Genomic DNA, 20,687 nt, shown 5'->3' with positions numbered 1-20,687 from the left:
GGAGATGATTTTATATTCTTTTTAAAGCTAGGTAACTTCCCTGAGCTGTCAAGTTGAAAGGATACATTCAGGCATAATATTTGTAATATTTAACTTTAAAGATGTGCCCCTCCCCCGTAATTTCCATAACATATTTAAAATGCATCTCTGGGTGATAATAATAATAATTGTTGTTGTTGTTTAGTCGTTTAGTCGTGTCCGACTCTTCGTGACCCCGTGGACCAGAGCACGCCAGGCACTTCTGTCTTCCACTGGTCAGATTCGTGTTTGTAGCTTCGAGAACACTGTACAATATAATAATAATAATATAATAATAATGCCTTTATTGTCAATGTACCACCTGTGTACAATGAAATTAACAATGAATTACAATGAAATTATTTGTGGGGCATAGGAATTTGTTCATTTTTTTTCTTTCAAAATATAGTCCGGCCCCCCACAAGGTATGAGGGACAGTGGACCGGCCCCCTGCTGAAAAAGTTTGCTGACCCCTGCTTTATGCCCTCAGGAGTTGCCCAACAGTATTAAGCTTTCATTTGTATCTTTGGACTACAATCCCCATCAGTCTTAGCCACTAGACTGGCCAGGGATGATGGGAGTTGTAGTCCCAAAGATCCGGAAGTCAGCATTTGGGGCAACCTTTCTCAACCTGGGGTCCCCAGATGTTCTTGACCTACAACTCCCACCATCCCTGACCAGCCGTGCTAGCTAGGAATGATGGGAGTTGTAGTCCAACAACACCTAGGGACCCAAGGTTGAGAGAGACTGGTTTTTTGGGGGGAAGGTTGAATTAAAGCATTGTTACAAATAAGCTCCCCCGTCTTGTGGGACGAGCAGTTCCAGGGGCAATTATAAAGGATTTATCTTCCATAGGATGAGAGAGCTCTGGAGTCTCTCTGAGATATTTGATTTACAGTGGTACCTCGGGTTAAGCACTTAATTTGTTCCGGAGGTCTGTACTTAACCTGAAACAGTTCTTAACCTGAAGCACCACTTTAGCTAATGGGGCATCCTGCTGCTGCCGCGCCGCTGGAGCACGATTTCTGTTCTCATCCTGAAGCAAAGTTCTTAACCTGAAGCAGTATTTCTGGGTTAGTGGAGTCTGTAACCTGAAGCGTATGTAACCTGAGGTACCACTGTATTTGCAAATTTATGGGCAGATGGATTTTAAGCAGAGGGAGATACGCTCCTCTAAGCAGACGGCAGAGTCTGCATTGCATTAGCAGGAAGCCTCTGCAAGGCTGGGACGCCGTTTCCAACCAAAGCCCGCCTTCCTCTTTGAATCTGTTGTAAACAAAAATTGCCCTTTTCCCTTATGGGGTATCCAAGAGCCCATATAGAGTCCTTACATAGGTTCCCTATTGGTAGGAGAAAATAACAGAGGCCAACCCGAGAATATTGAGAAGCAAAGCAGCTAGTAAGCCTGATCTTTACTGATCTGTTGCAACAGGGTGCTCCCCTCACCCGCAGGAGAGAGGAGGAACCCAGAAAAATGGCGCGCAAGGCCTTATAAAGACTTTTGAAATTCCCATCCTGTAGATCAGGACCACCCCCAGAAACATCATACATGCATCACAGAAAAGGCAGTCTTAAAACATAAATTTGAATGTTGTTTTTCTCCTGTCGTTTATCTCCTGTCTGGCAGGTGACTTGATTGGATTGCCTGGGGAACCTGGCCAGTCTTTTGTAATGATAAATACTTAGTTCCTGGGCCAGGTCACAGGCTCACACCCTCTTCATATCCTAAATGTGCCCTTAAGACAGGATTTGTGAGGAAAGAGACAATGGGGAGGTTTCCCACTTTGACCTTGCAGAGAAAACATTTGCTCAGTTTAGGAATCAAAATGGTTCCAGGTCGGTCTTCCTGTGCTGCTCTATGTACGTGCTTGGTTGGTACGCTTATGAGCATTACCATATATCTAAGACCTCAAAATTCCTATCACAAATCCAAACTGCAAACTCGCCATTTCTGGGCCGCCCCCCCACCCCCCCAAACCACACATCTAGCAGTTCAGAGCAAGCGGCAGCGGCGGCTCCTCGAGTCTGCAGAGTGGTCCTATACTGCCACCTTGTGGCCATAATAGAAAGCAGCAACGGTAAAGATAAAAGGGAATGGGTAGAGACGTGGTTCAGCGGGTTCGCTCCTTTGGATAAACTTTATTTTCATATTTGGAACTACAGCCGATTATAGTAAAGGATTTCCATTTTCAATGCACATGTGATCTTTATGTAGGGTTGTCATGGGTTTTATGTAGGGTTGTCATGTTTCAGAAGATAAAGATCTGGACACAAAAGCTGTTGAGTTTTTTGGGGGGACAAAGTTGTTGAGATTTCCCCCCAAAAGCACACCAAAAAAATGAAATTCGCCAAAAAACAACACTTCTGACATGGGTTGCCATACCGCCGGGTTCTCCCAGACATTTTCACCGTTTTGCCAGTGGGGAATTATGCAACGCAGCTATGATAGCCTCCCATTAGATCCAGAATTTCCCGCACTTGGGTCTGCAACTGTTTCTGGATTACAATTCCCATCATCCCTGACCACTGGTCCTGCCAGGTAGGGGTGATGGGAGTTGTAGTTCAAAAACAGCTGGAGACCCAAGTGTTATAAGAAAAAAGCTGCTCTTTTTTTCCCTTATGGGGTACCCAAGAGCCCATATAGAGTCCTCTTTTTAGGTTCTCTATCGGTAGGAGAAAATAACAGAGGCCAGCCAGGGAATATTGAGAAGCAAGGCAGCTAGTAAGCCTGATCTTTATTAAAGCTGTTGCAACAGGGTGCTCCCACCACACACCGGGGGGGGGGGGGCAGGGTAGAGAAGACCTTGAGCACAGTTGTGCAAGCCCTTATATAGACTTTTTAAATTGCCCACCTTCAAACTTCATACCACCCCCAGAAACATCATACCTACATCACAGAAAAGGCGGTCTACAGCAGAATCCTGAGTGTCTTGTTTATCTCCTGTCTGGCAAAGCCACTTCCGGCCTGCCCAGGAGGTGGGGTTGCGGGCTTCACGCCCACCCCATGCCCACCCCACGTGAGCGGGGGCTGGTTTCAGCCCCTGCGAGATCAGGGGAATCCCGGCCGGGTCTGCCCCCCCAGCCAGCCAATTGGCTGGCTGGGGGGGCGTGGCCTGGGCTATTTAGGGCCGGCACAGAGGGGGCTCGCCCTCTTTCCGCTGGCTAGCCCTCACATTTTCCCACCCTCCCTCCCTCTAGGCAGGTTTTAGGCAGGTCTCTGACTTTGCTATGGACTTTGGTCTGTTGCCGCAAGGGGCATGGTAGGAATTTTTCCCAATTGGCAATTTACAGCCATTTGGTTTTTCGCCTACCTCGTAGCAACTCGTCACAACTCTTCGGCATTGGCGGTAGGCATTGGTAAGAAGGGGTTAAGAGGATGTGTGGGGGGGGAGGAACACTATCACCTCCCCCCAGTGAGCGAAGGGTGGTCCGATAAATGACTCCAGGGGGCGTGGCCCTGTCCGAAGCCTATGGAGGTGTGGGCCAAAGGCACGCCCCAGAGCGGTGACCCAGCGGAGCTCCTAGACATGCCTCGGCAGGAGACTCCCCCGATATAGTGTTAACCCTTCCCCGTGTCTCCAGCAAATGGGCTGGAGCCGGATAGTCGATAGGACCAATGCCTAAGCCAATGCCTCTCATTCCTGAATTCAATAAAGTTGTGGCCTAATTCGCCCAATTAACCTTAAATCATGGTGTCTTGTGTCTTTATTTACCCTGGTGGGGGGCGGGAACTCGCCACGCAAGTTACCAGATTGCATTATCTGGGTTTTGGCCACTCTTTTGTTATTATAATTCCTGAATCTAGGTCACAGGCTCACACCCTGTTTGCATTTTGAATGTGCCCTTAAAACAGGATTTGTGAGGAAAGAGACAATGGGGAGGTTTCCCGCTTTGACCTTGGAGAGAAATATTGGAGGTCAATTTGTTCAGGACCAAATCTGTGGGGTTTCAGACATGTGGTTTATATATACAGTTATGAACATTATTTTTTTTTAATACATGACCTTAAAATTCTTATGACAAAAGCAATGGGGGGAAATGCACTTGAAAGTGTAGCAGAACACCGGCTTTTGACCTAACGTGTTCTAACCTCCCTGCAAACTAATCACTCATTAAATAGCCACCGCCATCCAATCAAATCAGGCTGAATGCTCAATAAACAGGTCGTCTGAAAGTACCTCCATAACACAGTAGTGTCATAACATGGCATGCACTGACATTGTGACCACCGACACAGCTGGGTTAGATCAGTGGCCCAGATCCCTGCAGGAAACACACAAGCAAGACCCAGGCACAATAGCACTCTCCCCTCTCTCTGGAGGTTCCCAGAAAAGGGTTTTCAGAAGCACTTCTGCCTCCTGAATGGTGCCCTCTATCTAGATCAGGTGTGGGGAATCTCTGGCTCTCCAGGTGTTGTGGAATTACAACTCCCATCAGTCCTGGCCATCGGCCATGTGAGCTGCAATTAAACAACATCTGGAGGGTCAAAGGTTCCCCACATCTGCTCTAGATGTTTTGCACTGCACATTCCACCCCCCCTGAGAATCTTGCCATGCTGGCTGAGGTTCATGGGAGTTGTAGTACGAAAATCCGGAGGGCACCATTAGACGCCTTGCTGTCATGACCGCTCTATTTGCAGATGAAACAAAACAAATAAAATAAATAAAAAAATTCCTTCCAGTAGCACCTTAGAGACCACTAATTTAGTTATTGGTATGAGCTTTCGTGTGCATGCACACTTCTTCAGATTTAAGTGCAGAGTATAAACAGAGGAGGGAAATACACTCTGTAAATACACTATTGTAACTCGCTCTACGTGGGGCTGCCCTTGAGACTGACCCAGAAACTCCAGCGGGTGCAGAATGCCGCGGCGAGACTCCTTATGGGGTCTTCGCTGCGAGATCACATTCATCCGGTACTATACCAGCTGCACTGGCTCCCGGTGGAGTACAGGATCAGGTTTAAGGTGCTGGTTTTAACCTTTAAAGCCCTATACGGCCTAGGACCCTCGTACCTACGGGACCGCCTCTCCTGGTATGCCCCACAGAGAAACCTACGGTCTGCAAATAATAACATCCTCAAGGTCCCAGGCCTCAGAGAGGTTAGGCTGGCCTCAACTAGAGCCAGGGCCTTCTCGGCTGCGGCTCCAATCTGGTGGAATGCTCTGCCACAAGAGACTAGGGCCCTGCGGGACTTGACATCTTTCCGCAGGGCCTGCAAGACAGAGTTGTTCCGCCAGGCCTTTGATCAGGGCGCAGCCTGACTCCCTCCTCTGGCAACCTGCACAGAACTTTGCTTAATTGGTTGCCATCAATTTGATTTAATTAATTTTTATAATGAAATATTTTTAGATTGTGTGATTATTTGATTTTTTGATTATTTGATTGTTGTTAGCCGCCCTGAGCCCGGCTTCGGCTGGGGAGGGCGGGATATAAATAAAATTTATTATTATTATTATTATTATTATTAAGCAGACAGCACAGGTCTGCCTTGTTTATTCAGGGAGCGGCTTGTGCATCCGTCTGCAAGGCCATAACGCCGTTTCAGGCGAATCCCAGGCTCCCTTCCACCTCAGATTGCAAACTCCCCGTTTCTCACATGGCCACTCATCTCATGTATCTCATCTCGCAGCTCTCGGAGCAGCGGTGGAGCTTCCTTAAAGAGCGGTCCTGTACTGCCACCTCGTGGCAATAAAAGAAAACAATGATTCAAATCAGCGTTTCTTGCCCTCCCTGCTCGCCCGTTTAAGAAGCCTTCGTAGGGGTTTCTGTACTTTCTGGGCAAATTGTGGTGGCAAGTCAACAGGTTTCCCACCCAAATCACTCCAAAAAAGCTCTTCAGTTAACTTGCACCCCTGCTCCAGATCAGTTCCTCTTCGATTCATACACACCCACTTAATTTTCCCAAACACCTGCCTCTAAATAAATTAGGTAAAGGTAAAGGGACCCCTGACCATTAGGTCCAGTCGTGACCGACTCTGGGGTTGCAGCGCTCATCTCGCTTTATTGGCCGAGGGAGCCGGCGTACAGCTTCCGGGTCATGTGGCCAGCAGGACTAAGCCGCTTTGGCGAACCAGAGCAGCACACAGAAAGCATGTTTACCTTCCCGCCAGAGCGGTACCTATTTATCGACTTGCACTTTGATGTGCTTTCGAACTGCTAGGTTGGCAGGAGATAAATAAATTAATTTCCCCTTTAATCATGAAACTACCCAGACCCTGAGATTACCTTCTGAGGCCCTCCTTTGTGTGCCTCCACTGTGAGAGGTTTGGAGGGTGGCAATAGGAGAACGGGGGCTTCTCTGCAGTGGCTCCCTGTCTGTGGAATGCTCTCCCCAGGGAAGTTCACCTGGCACCTTCATTATACACCTTTAGGTGCCTGGCAAAAACGTTCCTTTTTAACCAGGCCTTTGGTTGATCCAATTTACATCCTATTCCCTTTTAAAATGTGGTGGTTTTTTTGAAGGGGGGCTATTGGGTTGTTGTTTTTATTTTTATTAGGTCTTTTGTGCTTTTATATCTTTATTTTATTCTGTGAACCGCCCTGAGACCCCTGTGTATAGGGCGGTATATAAATTCAATAAATAATGGCAATAATAATAATAATAATGAATCACCATATTTATTTCCCCAAACCACCTGTAGGCAACATACTATTAAATTAATTCATTTCCCCAAAATTTAATATATTCCCTACTTACTAAGATCACCCCTTTGTTGCATATTGCAATATGCAGTGACTGCAGCAAGAGTGCTACTGGCTCAGAAATGGAAACAACAGGAAATACCGACAGTGGAAGAATGGAGAATGAAACTGTTAGACTATGCAGAGTTGGATAAATTGACTGGGAAAATCAGATACCTAAGAGACCAAAGGTTCATCGAAGACTGGGGGAAATTTGTGGAATATCTGGAAAGTATAAGTGAGGGACAGATAATGCTAGAGGGGTTTAAAAAAGCACTGTGAAAAACTAAGAAGTATTGTCTAAAGAGAAAGGAAATTAAGGATATAAATAATGTCAATACAAATTACGAAATGCGTATTTAAAATAATGACTATGGATGATTTATGGAGAAGCTGAAGGAAGTCCAGAAAAGAAGCAATTTGTGAAAATTGGATGTGAAATTTTATGTATGTTTTGTTTTGTTGTAAATTAATAAAAAATTATATATATATATAAAAAGATCACCCCTTTGTTTAATTTTATCTCAATTTTACCATCTGCCAAGAAACACCTGGGCCACTCGGAAAAACCCTACAGAGGGGGTGGGAAACTCATGGCCATGCTGGGCTTGGCTGATAGGAGGTTCCTCATCCCTGGCCTATAGGCTTACTCTGAGCAATACCCCCAATTGCGGTCTGCGCCTCCTACCATCCTGGTTAGAGATCATTACTTCTGTACACGGAGCACAGTCATAGCAGCAAGACTTCTCCCCCTCCTTCTTTGCCTTGCTGTAACCTGGATGGTGGTTATCATTGCACACTGAAAGGGGCTGCACCTTTGCACAATGCAAGAATAGGAATGGTTCATCATCAGCTCAAGTTCTGGCACTGTTGATTTCCATAGACTTATGAAAAATAGAGCCACACGTAGCACCCAGCTTCTGAATTGACTTAGACATGTTCAATGCTTTGCTGTCCAGTCTCAGCTATGCTAAAATTATGGGTCTTTCTCTTGTTTTCTATGGGCACTTGGCACTTCTACTCCAGAAGGCACGCCCCCCCCCCAAATGGAATAAAAAGTAACTAGGAAGTCTCAAATCCAGAAAATGGATGTGTGACTCTACTCTTTTTTTATTATTAAAAAACCCCAAATCTCTGTGTTGGTCTTCTTGCAGTTGTTTCAGTATTGATAAGTGGATCTTAACATTCGTTGATTTTGTGCCTTGCTTGGAAACTGATGCATTGGCCAATGGACACAAGCTTAGAAAGTGTTTTTTGTTTTTTTTGGTAAACGCAGTAACAGAAATATTTGTTATGAAGATAATTTTTAGGACCTGCACTCCAAATTTAAATCAGATTCAACAGTTAGCCCTAAGAGAAAATGAAAATAACACCAGAAATGTATGGAGATATACTTAGTCTGGATAGGTTTACTACATAAGTCAATGTATAGCAATAAAGAACAGAATATATCAGAACACCTTTCAGCATTCAGAGTTGAACTTTTGATCCCCTTGGCCACTAAAACAGCAACTATTTCATAATCACAAAACAAGAGAACAAAATCCTGAAATAGTATAATTCTATTGCACAGTTCCAGTATATTTACACCTGTTTTATAGTTCTATGCAGATACCAAGAATGTAATAAAACCACAGACTCTTCTATCATTTATGTCTTTCTCCGTATTAGATGTTCTCTGCTGTTCAGCTCAGGCCGCAACACAATAATGTAGCATTTGGGGAAAAAGATGCAGCCCAGCAGGCCAGCACTGGAAGCCAAGATGGAAAAGACTTCGACAGCCACCATATATTTTCCTCTTGTGCTCAGGTAAGTTGGGACAAAGGATACCCAAACACTGCAGAAGACCACCATGCTGAAGGTGATGAACTTGGCTTCATTGAAACTGTCAGGCAACTTCCTGGCTAGGAAGGCCACAATGAAGCTGACCGTGGCAAGGAAGGCCATGTAGCCCAAGACGCAATAGAACATCAGGACCAAGCCTTCGTTACACTGCAGGACTATTTCCTCTGTCATTGTGTGCGTGTCTAAATCAGGGAATGGAGGAGAGGTTGCCAGCCACAGAGTGCAGATCCCTACTTGAATTTTGGAGCAAAAGAGGACAACGGAATAAGCCAGTCTTTTATCCACCCATTTCCTTATCCTGGATCCTGGTTTGGTAGCCATGAATGCCAAAACCACCGATATCGTTTTGGCCAAGATGCTAGAGAGGGCCACAGAGAAGACGATACCAAAACTGGTTTGCCGGAGAAGGCAGGTCACCTTATTTGGTGTCCCAAGGAACAGTAAAGAGGAGAGAAAACACAAGAGGAGGGAGACAAGGAGAACATAGGTGAGACTTCTATTGTTGGCCTTGACTATGGGAGTGTCCCGGTGCTTAATGAAGATGCCAAAGACTAGAGCTGTGATCAGAGACAACAATAGTGCAGAGAATGTTGAAATGATGGCCAAAGCTTCATCAAAGGCTAAGAAGTTTGGAATCTTAGGAATGCATTGATTCTTGCCATTGTTTGGATAGTGATCTTCTTGGCATACGAGACAAGTTTCCATTTCTGGACGGGAGGAAAGCAATGCATCACAATCTGAACCAGTTACAGCTATTCTTAAAGACAACTTTTGTGAAGAGTCCACCTAGCCTAATATTTTTCTCCAGGGAGCCTTTCAAAACCTCATGCCTAAAACATTTTAAACAGTTAAGTCGTGCTATCAAATCTGGACTTTTGTAAGTGAAGGACGTATGTTATTTTTAATGCTTGCTTGCCTTGTTCTCTCCCCCCCCCCTTTATCCTCATGAATCATTATAGCCAAAACTTTGAGAGCCAACCCTGCTAATTTTGACAAGACTTTTCAGCTTCTCTCAATAAGCCTTGTTCTTAAAGGAGAATCACAATTTCTATTTCATCTCAAGTAAGTAGAACTTGATGGCAGAATGTAGTAACTTCATTTCTTAAAAAACCATATTCTTCAAACTGGTTGAAACTTAAAATTGTATACATATTATTTATAACCAATGGAAAAAAATGCATAATGCCATCATTAAATCCTTGCCCCGCTTTAATGAGAACAAAATTGCAAAAGAGCTTCTCAGAGATTACTGCAATGTATTGTACTGTTTGATATATCTTAACATGGCATGCCCTACCCTTCTCATTTGAGACCATCCCATCTGGACATGGAACGCAATCATAGCAGCAAAATTTAACTCCTTCCTTCTTTTTCTTTCCATAACCAGGATGGCAGATGTCATTACATTCTGAAAGCGGTGGCACCTATTCAAATATATTTGAAGAGTTTAATATTCAGAGAACATCTTGGAGCATTTATCTTACATCAGATAATCTACTAGTAAAGTGGAACGCTAATATATATTCTTCCTAATTGCACAGGTAGCACATTCAGGGCGACAATTACTTGCTGTATTAAACATCATCCGAACTGTAGAAGATTAGAATGTTAATACTTAGAATAACCAAGTAGGTTAGAATTCAATCTAATGCCACGAAGCAGAAATTTTAATCTTTTTTTAGTATTTTGACTTTGGTATGTTTTAAAGTAGTTACGTTTCCCCCCTAGATTTTCTTGTTTGGTCTTCTTGTAAAGCACTTTGAGATATTTTTAACAATCAAGGAATGCATGCAGTTTATGAAACAAACAAACCAACCAGCCAGCAAGCCAGTCTCAGGGATTTCACAGAAGAGAATGATGGACAACATCCTCTGACATTAACTGAGTTCTTGTTAGAGATTTTTTTTCCCTGGATGGTGCACTTTTAATATTGTTGTCATTTGTATATTTACTGGTAGAACTTTCAGTACTTCTTAAAGGACAATATCTTCTGCCAGGTGGCTCACAAACATATCTTCATATGAATGTTGGTATTGGAGAGACCTTCTTGGGAGAAAAGCAATGACAAACCTAGACTGCATCTTAAAAAGTAGAGACATCACCTTGCCAACAAAGGTCCGTATAGTAAAAGCTATGGTTTTCCCAGTGGTGATGTATGGAAGTGAAAGCTGGACCATAAAGAAGGCTGTTCGCCGAAGAATTGATGCTTTTGAATTATGGTGCTGGAGGAGACTCTTGAGAGTCCCATGGACTGCAAGAAGAACAAACCTATCCATTCTGAAGGAAATCAGCGCTGAGTGCTCACTGGAAGGACAGATCCTGAAGCTTAGGCTCCAGTACTTTGGCCACCTCATGAGAAGACTTGACTTCCTGGAAAAGACCCTGATGTTGGGAAAGATTGAGGGCACAAGGAGAAGGGGATGACAGAGGACGAGATGGTTGGATAGTGTTCTCAAAGCTACCAGCATGAGTTTAACCAAACTGCGGGAGGCAGTGGAAGACAGAAGTGCCTGGCGTGCTCTGGTCCATGGGGTTATGAAGAGTCGGACATGACTAAATGACTAAACAACAACAACAATTGGAGAGACTGTGCAGTTATTTCCTCACCTGAGTCAAGCCTCTTTGCCATTTGATTCTGTCCTCATCAATGGTGACTTGTTTCCCAGGAGGTGCCTGAGGATCCAGCCTTCCCACTTTGACCCTGATGTAGGATTGATTTGGGAAAGTGACCAAGTTGGTAATATCAAATTCAGCTACTAATTCTCCATGCTCATTAAATGTAATTTCATCTCCAGCGTTGTTGTTGAATGAGATCCTCTGCAGGAATGAATGGAGCTAGGTGGAGAGATATTAAAAATGTATCTGAAGTGCTGTGATATTCTTATTAAGATTGCTCCATAGCTTTCCTGGATGTATTTAAGCGCTTTTCCTTTAGGAGGGAACACGCGTCCACTAGAACCAAACATTCTGCACTATTTCCAACAATTTGGCAAGTAGGAGGTGCTAACATGAGCTAACTGTACAGGCATGAGAAACCACTTTTTTTTTTACTATTTTAAGTGCTGCCTCTCTCACTGAGGAAGGGACTGATTGTGCTATTTAACAGCTAATTTATCAAAGTTTATTTTGTTAAGTACTCGCATCTAAAAGTATTTATTTACTTCCACCTCACATAAAATATCAAAGCAGTGCACAGCATAAGATACCATCAATACTATACAAAAAGACACAAAATGACTGGTTCATCTAAAACTGAATGTGTTCCCCCCCGCCTGCTTTAATGTCTATATTTTATCTTCTTCAATTGCTTTTTTACTTTTCATATAAAGAGTGTATATATATATATATATATATGTATATGACGCGGGTGGCGCTGTGGGTTAAACCGCAGAGCTAGGACTTGCCAATCAGAAGGTTGGCAGTTCGAATCCCCATGACGGGGTGAGCTCCCGTTGCTCAGTCCCTGCTCCTGCCAACCTAGCAGTTTGAAAGCACGTCAAAGTGCAAGTAGATATATGGGTACCGCTCCGGCGGGAAGGTAAACGGTGTTTTCATGCACTACTCTGTTTTGCCAGAAGTGGCTTAGTCATGCTGGCCACATGACACGGAACCAGTACGCCGGCTCCCTCGGCCAATAAAGCGAGACGAGCGCTGCAACCCCAGAGTTGGTCACGACTGGACCTAATGATCAGGGTCCCTTTTCCTTTACACACACACACACACACACACACACACACACACGAATGAAATGGTAAGAAAAGAAAATTATAAGAAAAAGAAAAGCAAACAACTGAATAGGCCAGTTGGCATAACAGAATGCTTTACAAAATTAACCATTGTCCTGCTAAATTCCAGAACGTGGCCAGGTTTTCTAGAGGAAAAGAACACTACCTGCCAAGGTTTCACATTTTGAGGAGACAGCATATCCGCAAGCACTCTTCTTCTGTGGTTGGATCCAGCTGACTGCATAGCATGCAAAGCATGTGCCAAAGCATAGACAGCATTATAGATACTGTAGCTATGGCCAGTCATGCTCATCTCAAAATATGGAGAAGGGATGCTCTCCAGCAACTCCTCTCCAGTACACACTTTATGAGCGTTCATTGTCTCCGTGGAGTTTGAAACTGAACAAGTGAATGCCTCTTGCCAGAAACTATTTATAAAACCATCTCCACCTGCCCAACCAGGATATACATTTTGAATAAATTTTTGGAAGTCTGCAAGCTCCTTTGAGTGAATTGTGAAAGAGATAGCACCGTGGAATATTTGTATATCAGTCCCAAGAGTTTTCTGAATGCTGTGTAATGCAAAATCAATTTGGGCTGTTGTAATCCATACTTTTACTTCAGGGGACTTCTTATGTTGAGGAAATAGCAACTGAAAAATCTTCAATGCCTTTATAGTACTTGCCAACCATAAAATCGTCCCAGTTTTTCCGTATATAACAATTGCCTTGGCTTTGCTTGTCAAAAAAGCTGATGATAAAATTTTTGTATCTTTCATCAAATCAAATACGTCACCAGTGAAACGCAGATTGTTTACAACTCTCTCTGTGAATGCTGAACAGATCCCATTCTCGAAAAGCAATGGCTCTATGATCTGCAAGAAATGTTCTCCACCTTCATTATTCATAGTGACGAGCCCAACCCATTTCCATTTGAAATGCAGAAGTAGTTGAATAATTCCCTGGTACTGAAGGGCTTCATTGGGGACCATGCGGTAAAAAGATGGGAACTTAATTAGATTATTTGCTTGTGATTCAAATGAACCATATGAAATCTGAAAAAAAGGCAAACATGTAAGAATGGGAACAAGAGTGTGGATCACATTGCCATTTAACTGAATATTTTTTCACAGCGCAATTGTATATACTCCACAAATTTTTTTTGAGAGCAATGCCCCCTCTGCTTGCACACAAATACACAAACACATCTAGTCTTAGAATCATAGAATCATAGAATCATAGAGTTGGAAGAGACCACAAGGGCCATCGAGTCCAACCCCCTGCCAAGCAGGAAACACCATCAGAGCACTCCTGACATATGGTTGTCAAGCCTCTGCTTAAAGACCTCCAAAGAAGGAGACTCCACCACACTCCTTGGCAGCAAATCCCACTGTCGAACAGCTCTTACTGTCAGGAAGTTCTTCCTAATGTTTAGGTGGAATCTTCTTTCTTGTAGTTTGGATCCATTGCTCCGTGTCCGCTTCTCTGGAGCAGCAGAAAACTCTCCTCTATGTGACATCCTTTTATATATTTGAACATGGCTATCATATCACCCCTTAACCTCCTCTTCTCCAGGCTAAACATGCCCAGCTCCCTTAGCTGTTCCTCATAAGGCATCGTTTCCAGGCCTTTGACCATTTTGGTTGCCCTCCTCTGGACAGGTTCCAGTTTGTCAGTGTCCTTCTTGAACTGTGGTGCCCAGAATTGGACACAGTACTCCAGGTGAGGTCTGACCAGAGCAGAATACAGTGGCACTATTACTTCCCTTGATCTAGATGCTATACTCCTATTGATGCAGCCCAGAATTGCATTGGCTTTTTTAGCTGCCGCGTCACTTGTTCAACTGTTCCTGTTTATATTGATTCCTTTTACATTCATGTAGTTTTTAATTTATTATTTTTGTTTATATTACTGTTTCACCATAAGGAGCCCAGGATAACGCACAATGAAATGTCAGTAAAATATAAAAACACCATAGCATTTACAGCAAATATTAATACATCTAAAACAATCAAAACCAGAGGTCAGCAACCTTTTACAGCAGGGGGCTGGTCCACCGTCCCTCAGACCATGTGGTGGGCTGGACTATATTTGAAAAAAAAATAATGAACAAATTCCTATGCCCCACAAATAACCCAGAGATGCATTTTAAATAAAAGGACACATTCTAATCATGTAAAAACACGCTGATTCCTGGATCATCCACAGGCTGGATTGAGAAGGCGATTGGGCCGCATCCGGCCCCTGGGCCTTAGGTTGTCTACCCATGGTCAAAACTCATTCAAGCAACGCAGCACAACAGTACAATAGCATTACTGCTGGATTATTATTATTAATTTATACCCCACCCATCTGGCTGGGTTTCCCCAGCCACACTCTGAGCAGCTTCCAACAAAAGTTTAAAAATACATTAAAACATCAGTCATTAAAAACTTCCCTAAACAGGGCTGCCTTCAGTGCCAGATCTGTCTCCCCAGTGCCAGAACTACAACAAACAAATTTTTGATTGACTCCTGAACGTGAAGAATGTGGGGAAACTTCCTAGTTTCCCAGGGAGGGATTTTCACAGTTGGGACACCAACACTGGAAAAGCCCTGGTCCTTGTTATCACCTACTGGCTATGACTGTTGGTAGGACATTAAGCATGACTTCCCCATCTGATCTCAAACCATGGATCAGTGGGTATTGAGGAAGGTACTCCTTAGTTAATGGGTCCTGAACTGCTTGGGGCTTTGTAAGTTAGCATCAACATCATGAGTTGAGCCCACCAATCCAGTATCCAGTACCATGCTTTCAGAGATGATGATGATGATGATGATGATGATGATAATAATAATAATAATAATAATAATAATAATAATAATAATTTATTTATACCCTACCCTCCCTGCCAAGACCGGGCTCAGGGCGGCTAATACTGAATATAAATACAGTAAAAATATTTTTTTAAAAAACCAAAAAAAACCCCAAACCCCAACAACAACAGTTGATTAGAGTATAAGATAGAATACAGTTTAAAATGCAGCTTAAAATACAGTTTTGTTTTAGTGGTAGCCTATAGATCAAAGTCATAAGGGGAGAAAATGTCAAATATTCACTGGGGCCAACTATCCATGCTGGTCCTACATGGGTCAGCAAAAAGAGCTGAGGGGAAATTTATATACAAATCCCATATAAGGGGTTCCATTTTAAAAATAAATGAATAAATTGGGAGGGGGGGGGGTTAGACTGAGTCCAGCCCAAAGGCCAGGCGGAACAGGGTCTTGCAGGCCCTGCGGAAAGATGTCAAATCCTGCAGGGCCCTGATCTCCTGCAGTAGGGTGTTCCACCAGGCTGGGGCCAGAGCTGAAAAGGCCCTGGCCCTGGTTGAGGACAATCTAACCTCCTTGGGGCACGGGACTTCCAAAGTGTTGTTATTTATGGACCTTAAGGTCCTCTGCGGGGCATACCAGGAGAGGCAGTCCCGTAGGTATGATCCCACCTAGAAGTCCCATTTAGCAATCTGTCACCATCAGAATAATCTTTCAACACATATTCTTGAGATCCTCACCCTTTTCATACACATTGTTGGGTACCCATATTATATTCCCCAGGCATTTCCCATATATTTCAGCTCCTTTTGCTTTTGCCCAGTGCATCATTCCATATTTATGAATCAACAAATTCCTGCTGGAAAGAAAGAAGAATGGATTAGAGTGCCAAGTCTCTCTGTCTCTGATGCTCAGGTCCTACCTGTGGAATCTTGTACAGACCCAGTATGTCTGCCATGCATGAAGTGGTATCAGAACTCAGTCCCCCGATGACTCCTATTACATTTTTATGGATGCCACATTGGTAGTTGGGGACAAAGTAATTTGTATTAAAGAGCAGGTCCAGAGTGGCCCTGTAGGTCATCCTTGAATCAGTATAGCTGTCATAGATGTGGAACCCAAGAGTGACATTGGGCAGGATCCTGGGATTCTCATTGATCTCATCAACAGCAAAGACCAAGGCCAAGATGTGCTGGTAGAATTTTGTCAGCATTCTGCAAATAAAACGACTTGCTATTTGATGGGAAGATAAGACCAAGTTTCATAAAAAACATTGTTGTCTCCATTTATACACCGCCCACAACTGAGTCACACATCCATCTGCGTTGTAATTGAGGTGATGCAAAGCATATTTCAGGCTGATTGCTAAAAGGAAGACTTGTAGTAAAATAGCTGTGATTCCTTGTATTTTTTTGGTTTTATTCGCATTTTATTTACAACATAACATAACCCCCCCCCAATACACAAATCCACCCTCATTAAACGTGAACATAACATACAATGAGCATAACATACAGCAATACAAACAGGCAAATAAAAGACTTCCTTTATCCTATATCTGGCCTCCTTATTTGCTTCTTATAAACTGTTTCCTTTCTAAATAATTATTAAGATTTTTCTAATTATAACTTAAATATCCACTAAGTCTCCTGCAGACATTAATCGAAACAAGTCCAGGTATGTATTTTAGGGCACTGTTTTGTGAAGTATTCTCTGCATTTTCCCCATGCTTTCTGAAACTCTTGTCTAGTGTGATCTCTAATTGCCTCTGTTAATCTGGCCAGTTCAATACACTCTAACAGTTTGTCTTGCCATTCCTGTTTTGTCGGCACAGTTTCTTTTTTTCCAGTTTTTAGCAATTAGGATCCTTGCCGCTCCTGTGGCATAGAGGAATATTTTCTGATCTTCTCTTGCTATCCCTGTGTCCGTTATCCCTAGTAGAAAAGCTTCTGCATTTTTCATAAAGTTATACTTAAACATTTTTTTAAGCTCATCATATTCTGTGTTCCAGAAGCTTTTGATTTTTTTCACAGGTCCACCAAACATGTATAAGTGTCCCCTCTGTTTTATCACACCTCCAGTACAGATTTGTTTTTGTCTTATAAAAAGGTAAAGGGACCCCTGACCATTAGGTCCAGTCATGAACGACTCTGGGGTTGCTGCGCTCATCTCACTTTATTGGCCGAGGGAGCCGGCGTACAGCTTCTGGGTCATGTGGCCAGCATGACTAAGCCGCTTCTGGCGAACCAGAGCAGCGCACGGAAACGCCATTTAGCTTCCCGCTGGAGCGGTATCTATTTATCTACTTGCACTTTGACATGCTTTCGAACTGCCAGGTTGGCAGGAGCAGGGACCGAGCAACGGGAGCTCACCCCATCACGGGGATTTGAACCGCCAACCTTCTGATTGGCAAGTCCTAGGCTCCGTGGTTTAACCCACAGCGCCACCCGCGTCCCATTTTGTCTTATACATTTTAGCTATTTTGGTAGGTGTTAAGCACCATCTATAAAACATCTTGATTAGGTTTTCCCTCAATAGAGTCTACCCCCCCATAAAAGCAGGAATCATAGCTGTGATTCCTGCATTTCTGGGGGTAGACTAGATTTGCACTCTGGGACCCTCCCAAAGCTGCAATTTTATGGTTCTAACTCCGGTGGTCTAAAGGGGAGGGTGGGTAAGCAGAGGGGAATTCTCTGGTTTGTCCAGGAACCCACTTCCCTGCACAATACAGAACCAAGGAAAGCTGCAAAAAGTCCTATCCTCTAACTACTTTTCTCAAAGCAACTGAAGCACCTTACAGTCAGATAGAAAAATATAAAGATAAATGAAATTTAAATGGACCATTTACTTACAAGGGGTTGTCGATCATGACCCGAGAAGGGTGTTCATTGAATAAAACCTTGGGAAACACATAATGGATATGAGATGACATCTCACCAATGAGGAGATCGCCTGACTCATACCACTCATGATGAATATGTGCAGGATTGCTTTGGGTGCACTTCAAACTATGCTCTTTGCATCCCAGGTTGGGGAGCAGGAACAGCAGCAGCAGCACCACCAACATCCTGATTTCAAACTTTATTCTATGCATGGGCTTTCCTCCCTCTCTGTCTCTTTCCAACATGGTTGCTATTTTCAGCCTGATTTGAATAAGATGGCTTGGTGGCAGCAGAATCTGCCAAGGGATTTCTCAAGTGGGCATATATCCACTTTATCCTTGATTTCAACATTGTCAGAAAAGCATGCCTTGGATATCAAATAAGTAACACTGATCTGAAGCTTTAGCTATGTTAGGATTGTTATTGATTAAATTTCTATAGTTCCTCTCTTCTAAAGAACACAGGGCAGTTTACAACATAAACACACAAAATGCATAACATAATAATAATAATAAATACCACTACCCCCACTACAATGAACGAAGGAACCTGAACAGCTTAACAGAGCCTGATCACTCTTTTGTTCTTTATCCGATCTGGCCATGGATTACTGAAGTGTTTATAATCATTTTAGCCTTGCTTGTTGATTTTCCCCTGTCTCCCTACCACCTTCTGGAGCTTTGGCTGGGTGAATTGATTACTGTAATCTTAATAATTACAGGGGAAAGAATCACTACTGAAATGCTTTGGAATGATGTAATGTGTCATCATTTGGCGCTCTGCCAAAGGAAACTTATTTGTTAGAGCAGAGATTATGGAGGGGACTGCCAAGGATATCTAGTCCAACCCTCTGCTGATAGAGGGCCTCCACAGCTACAAAACCTGTAATACATGACCATCAGAATATTGTTGTGAGTGGTGTGAGATTCCAGGGGGTTCCAGGCACTTGCCCAGGGTTCGTGTTTCCTTTTGGGAATGAAGCATGGTTGAGATTGTGGTGTCTTTATGATATATGGTTTATTAGCACATATATACAACCTGACATAAGGGATGCAGGTGGCGCTGTGGGTTAAACCACAGAGTCTAGGACTTGCCGATCAGAAAGTCGGCAGTTCGAATCCCTGCGACTGGGTGAGCTCCTGTTGCTCGGTCCCTGCTCCTGCCAACCTAGCAGTTCGAAAGCACAAAGTGCAAGTAGATAAATAGGTACCGCTCCAGCAGGAAGTTAAACGGCGTTTCCGTGCACTGCTCTGATTCGCCAGAAGCGGCTTAGTCATGCTGGCCACATGACCTGGAAGCTGTGTGCGGACAAACGCCGGCTCCCTCGGCCAATAAAGTGAGATGAGCGCCGCAACCCCAGAGTTGGTCACGACATGACCTAATGGCCAGGGGTCCCTTTACTTTTACCTTTTATACAACCTGACCCTGCAATGGAGCATCATCACCCCCAAAGGGACTTGTTTTGCGCATAGCCACAGCCTTGGATTAGATAGAAATGAAACTTTTTTTTTTGGAAATAATTTTTACTTTATTTTACAAATTCATTCACATTCAAAATCACAGATATTAAAAATTACACAAGATTCTTCCGGATCTCAAGACCTCCCCCCTCCCCTCCGTGGGTTCTTTGTGGTGTCTTTATGATACAGTGGTACCTCGGGTTACATACGCTTCAGGTTACAGACGTTTCAGGTTACAGATTCCGCTAACCCAGAAATAGTACCTCGGGTTAAGAACTTTGCTTCAGGATGAGAACAGAAATCGTGCAGCGGCGGTGCGGCGGCAGCAGAAGGCCCCATTAGCTAAAGTGGTACCTCAGGTTAAGAACAGTTTCAGGTTAAGAACAGACCTCCAGAACGAATTAAGTACTTAACTGTCGGAACTCCGCTTGACCGAGCTGATAAGGCCTCATTTTCCTCCGAGTCGAGCCTTTGAAATCACCTCCGACGTGTTTAATGACCTGAGCCTTTGATAAGGCTCCAAGCCCATTCTATCCAGCAGGGTTCCCAGCACGGGGAAGAATGAGATAGTATGAGCTACATTGTAAAGAGTTTTATTTCTAAACTACGCAGAACAGAAAAGACATCCTCTCTCTATGAAAGCAGAGAGCAACTGAAACAAAGGAACAAAGGAAGAAAGGAAACGGGAAACCACTAACATCCTGTCTCCTTTCCTGTGAGACTCCAATAGTATGGAATCCCAGGAATGTAAACAGAGTCCTGTGACTCCATGCAGCTGCTCAGTGAGAAGGAGAAACTAACATCCCCGAGGTACCACTGTATATGGTTCATTAGCATATATATACAACCTGATATTGTATTGAAGGCTTCACAGCATCAACATCCCAAAAGGGTCTTGTTTAGCCCATAGCCTTGGATTAGATACATATGAAACATTGCCCCCTCCCCCCATCTCCAGCTTTTCACGTTTTCCCTCCATTTTACATCACTATCCTCCAAACTCTCTACTCTAAACTCTGGCTTTATCTGTTGAGGGATGGAGTCCCACCCATTTCCCTTCTCACACTGAGCCGCTTAATCCTTCTTAATGACTCATCACCCAGGTGATCACCTCATCAGTAAGGGAGCCTGGCTTATATTTGCTGGACCCTGGGGTTCAGGAAGCTAGCCTGGCTTGATTAACTTTTAACACTTGCTGGATCCAGGGATTAGAGGGACACCAGTTTAGCACTCCAAACTCATAATAATATGAACAGACCCCCAGC

The 20,687-nt window shown here is 43.6% G+C and overlaps 1 protein-coding gene across 1 annotated transcript; it reads right to left on the bottom strand.

The window, feature by feature from the left end:
• Positions 1-5,589: 5,589 nt before the first annotated feature.
• On the bottom strand, positions 5,590-16,433 carry LOC308460919 (vomeronasal type-2 receptor 26-like; the record flags this gene model as incomplete). Its single annotated transcript, XM_080977453.1, has 7 exons — positions 16,003-16,433; positions 12,438-13,325; positions 11,154-11,381; positions 9,844-9,970; positions 8,631-9,103; positions 7,390-7,516; positions 5,590-5,699 (listed from the first exon to the last, which is right to left on the bottom strand). The coding sequence occupies exons 1-7, from the start codon at positions 16,291-16,293 to the stop codon at positions 5,590-5,592; spliced, it is 2,244 nt and encodes a 747-aa protein (XP_080833579.1). The 5' UTR covers positions 16,294-16,433.
• Between the last annotated feature and the right edge of the window lie 4,254 nt (positions 16,434-20,687).

This window comes from Podarcis pityusensis (genome assembly GCF_964106645.2).
Source record: "Podarcis pityusensis genome assembly, chromosome: 13".
Classification (NCBI taxonomy): domain Eukaryota; kingdom Metazoa; phylum Chordata; class Lepidosauria; order Squamata; family Lacertidae; genus Podarcis; species Podarcis pityusensis.
The sequence above is the reverse complement of the archived record's forward strand: the minus strand, read 5'-3'. Positions and strand labels throughout refer to the sequence as shown.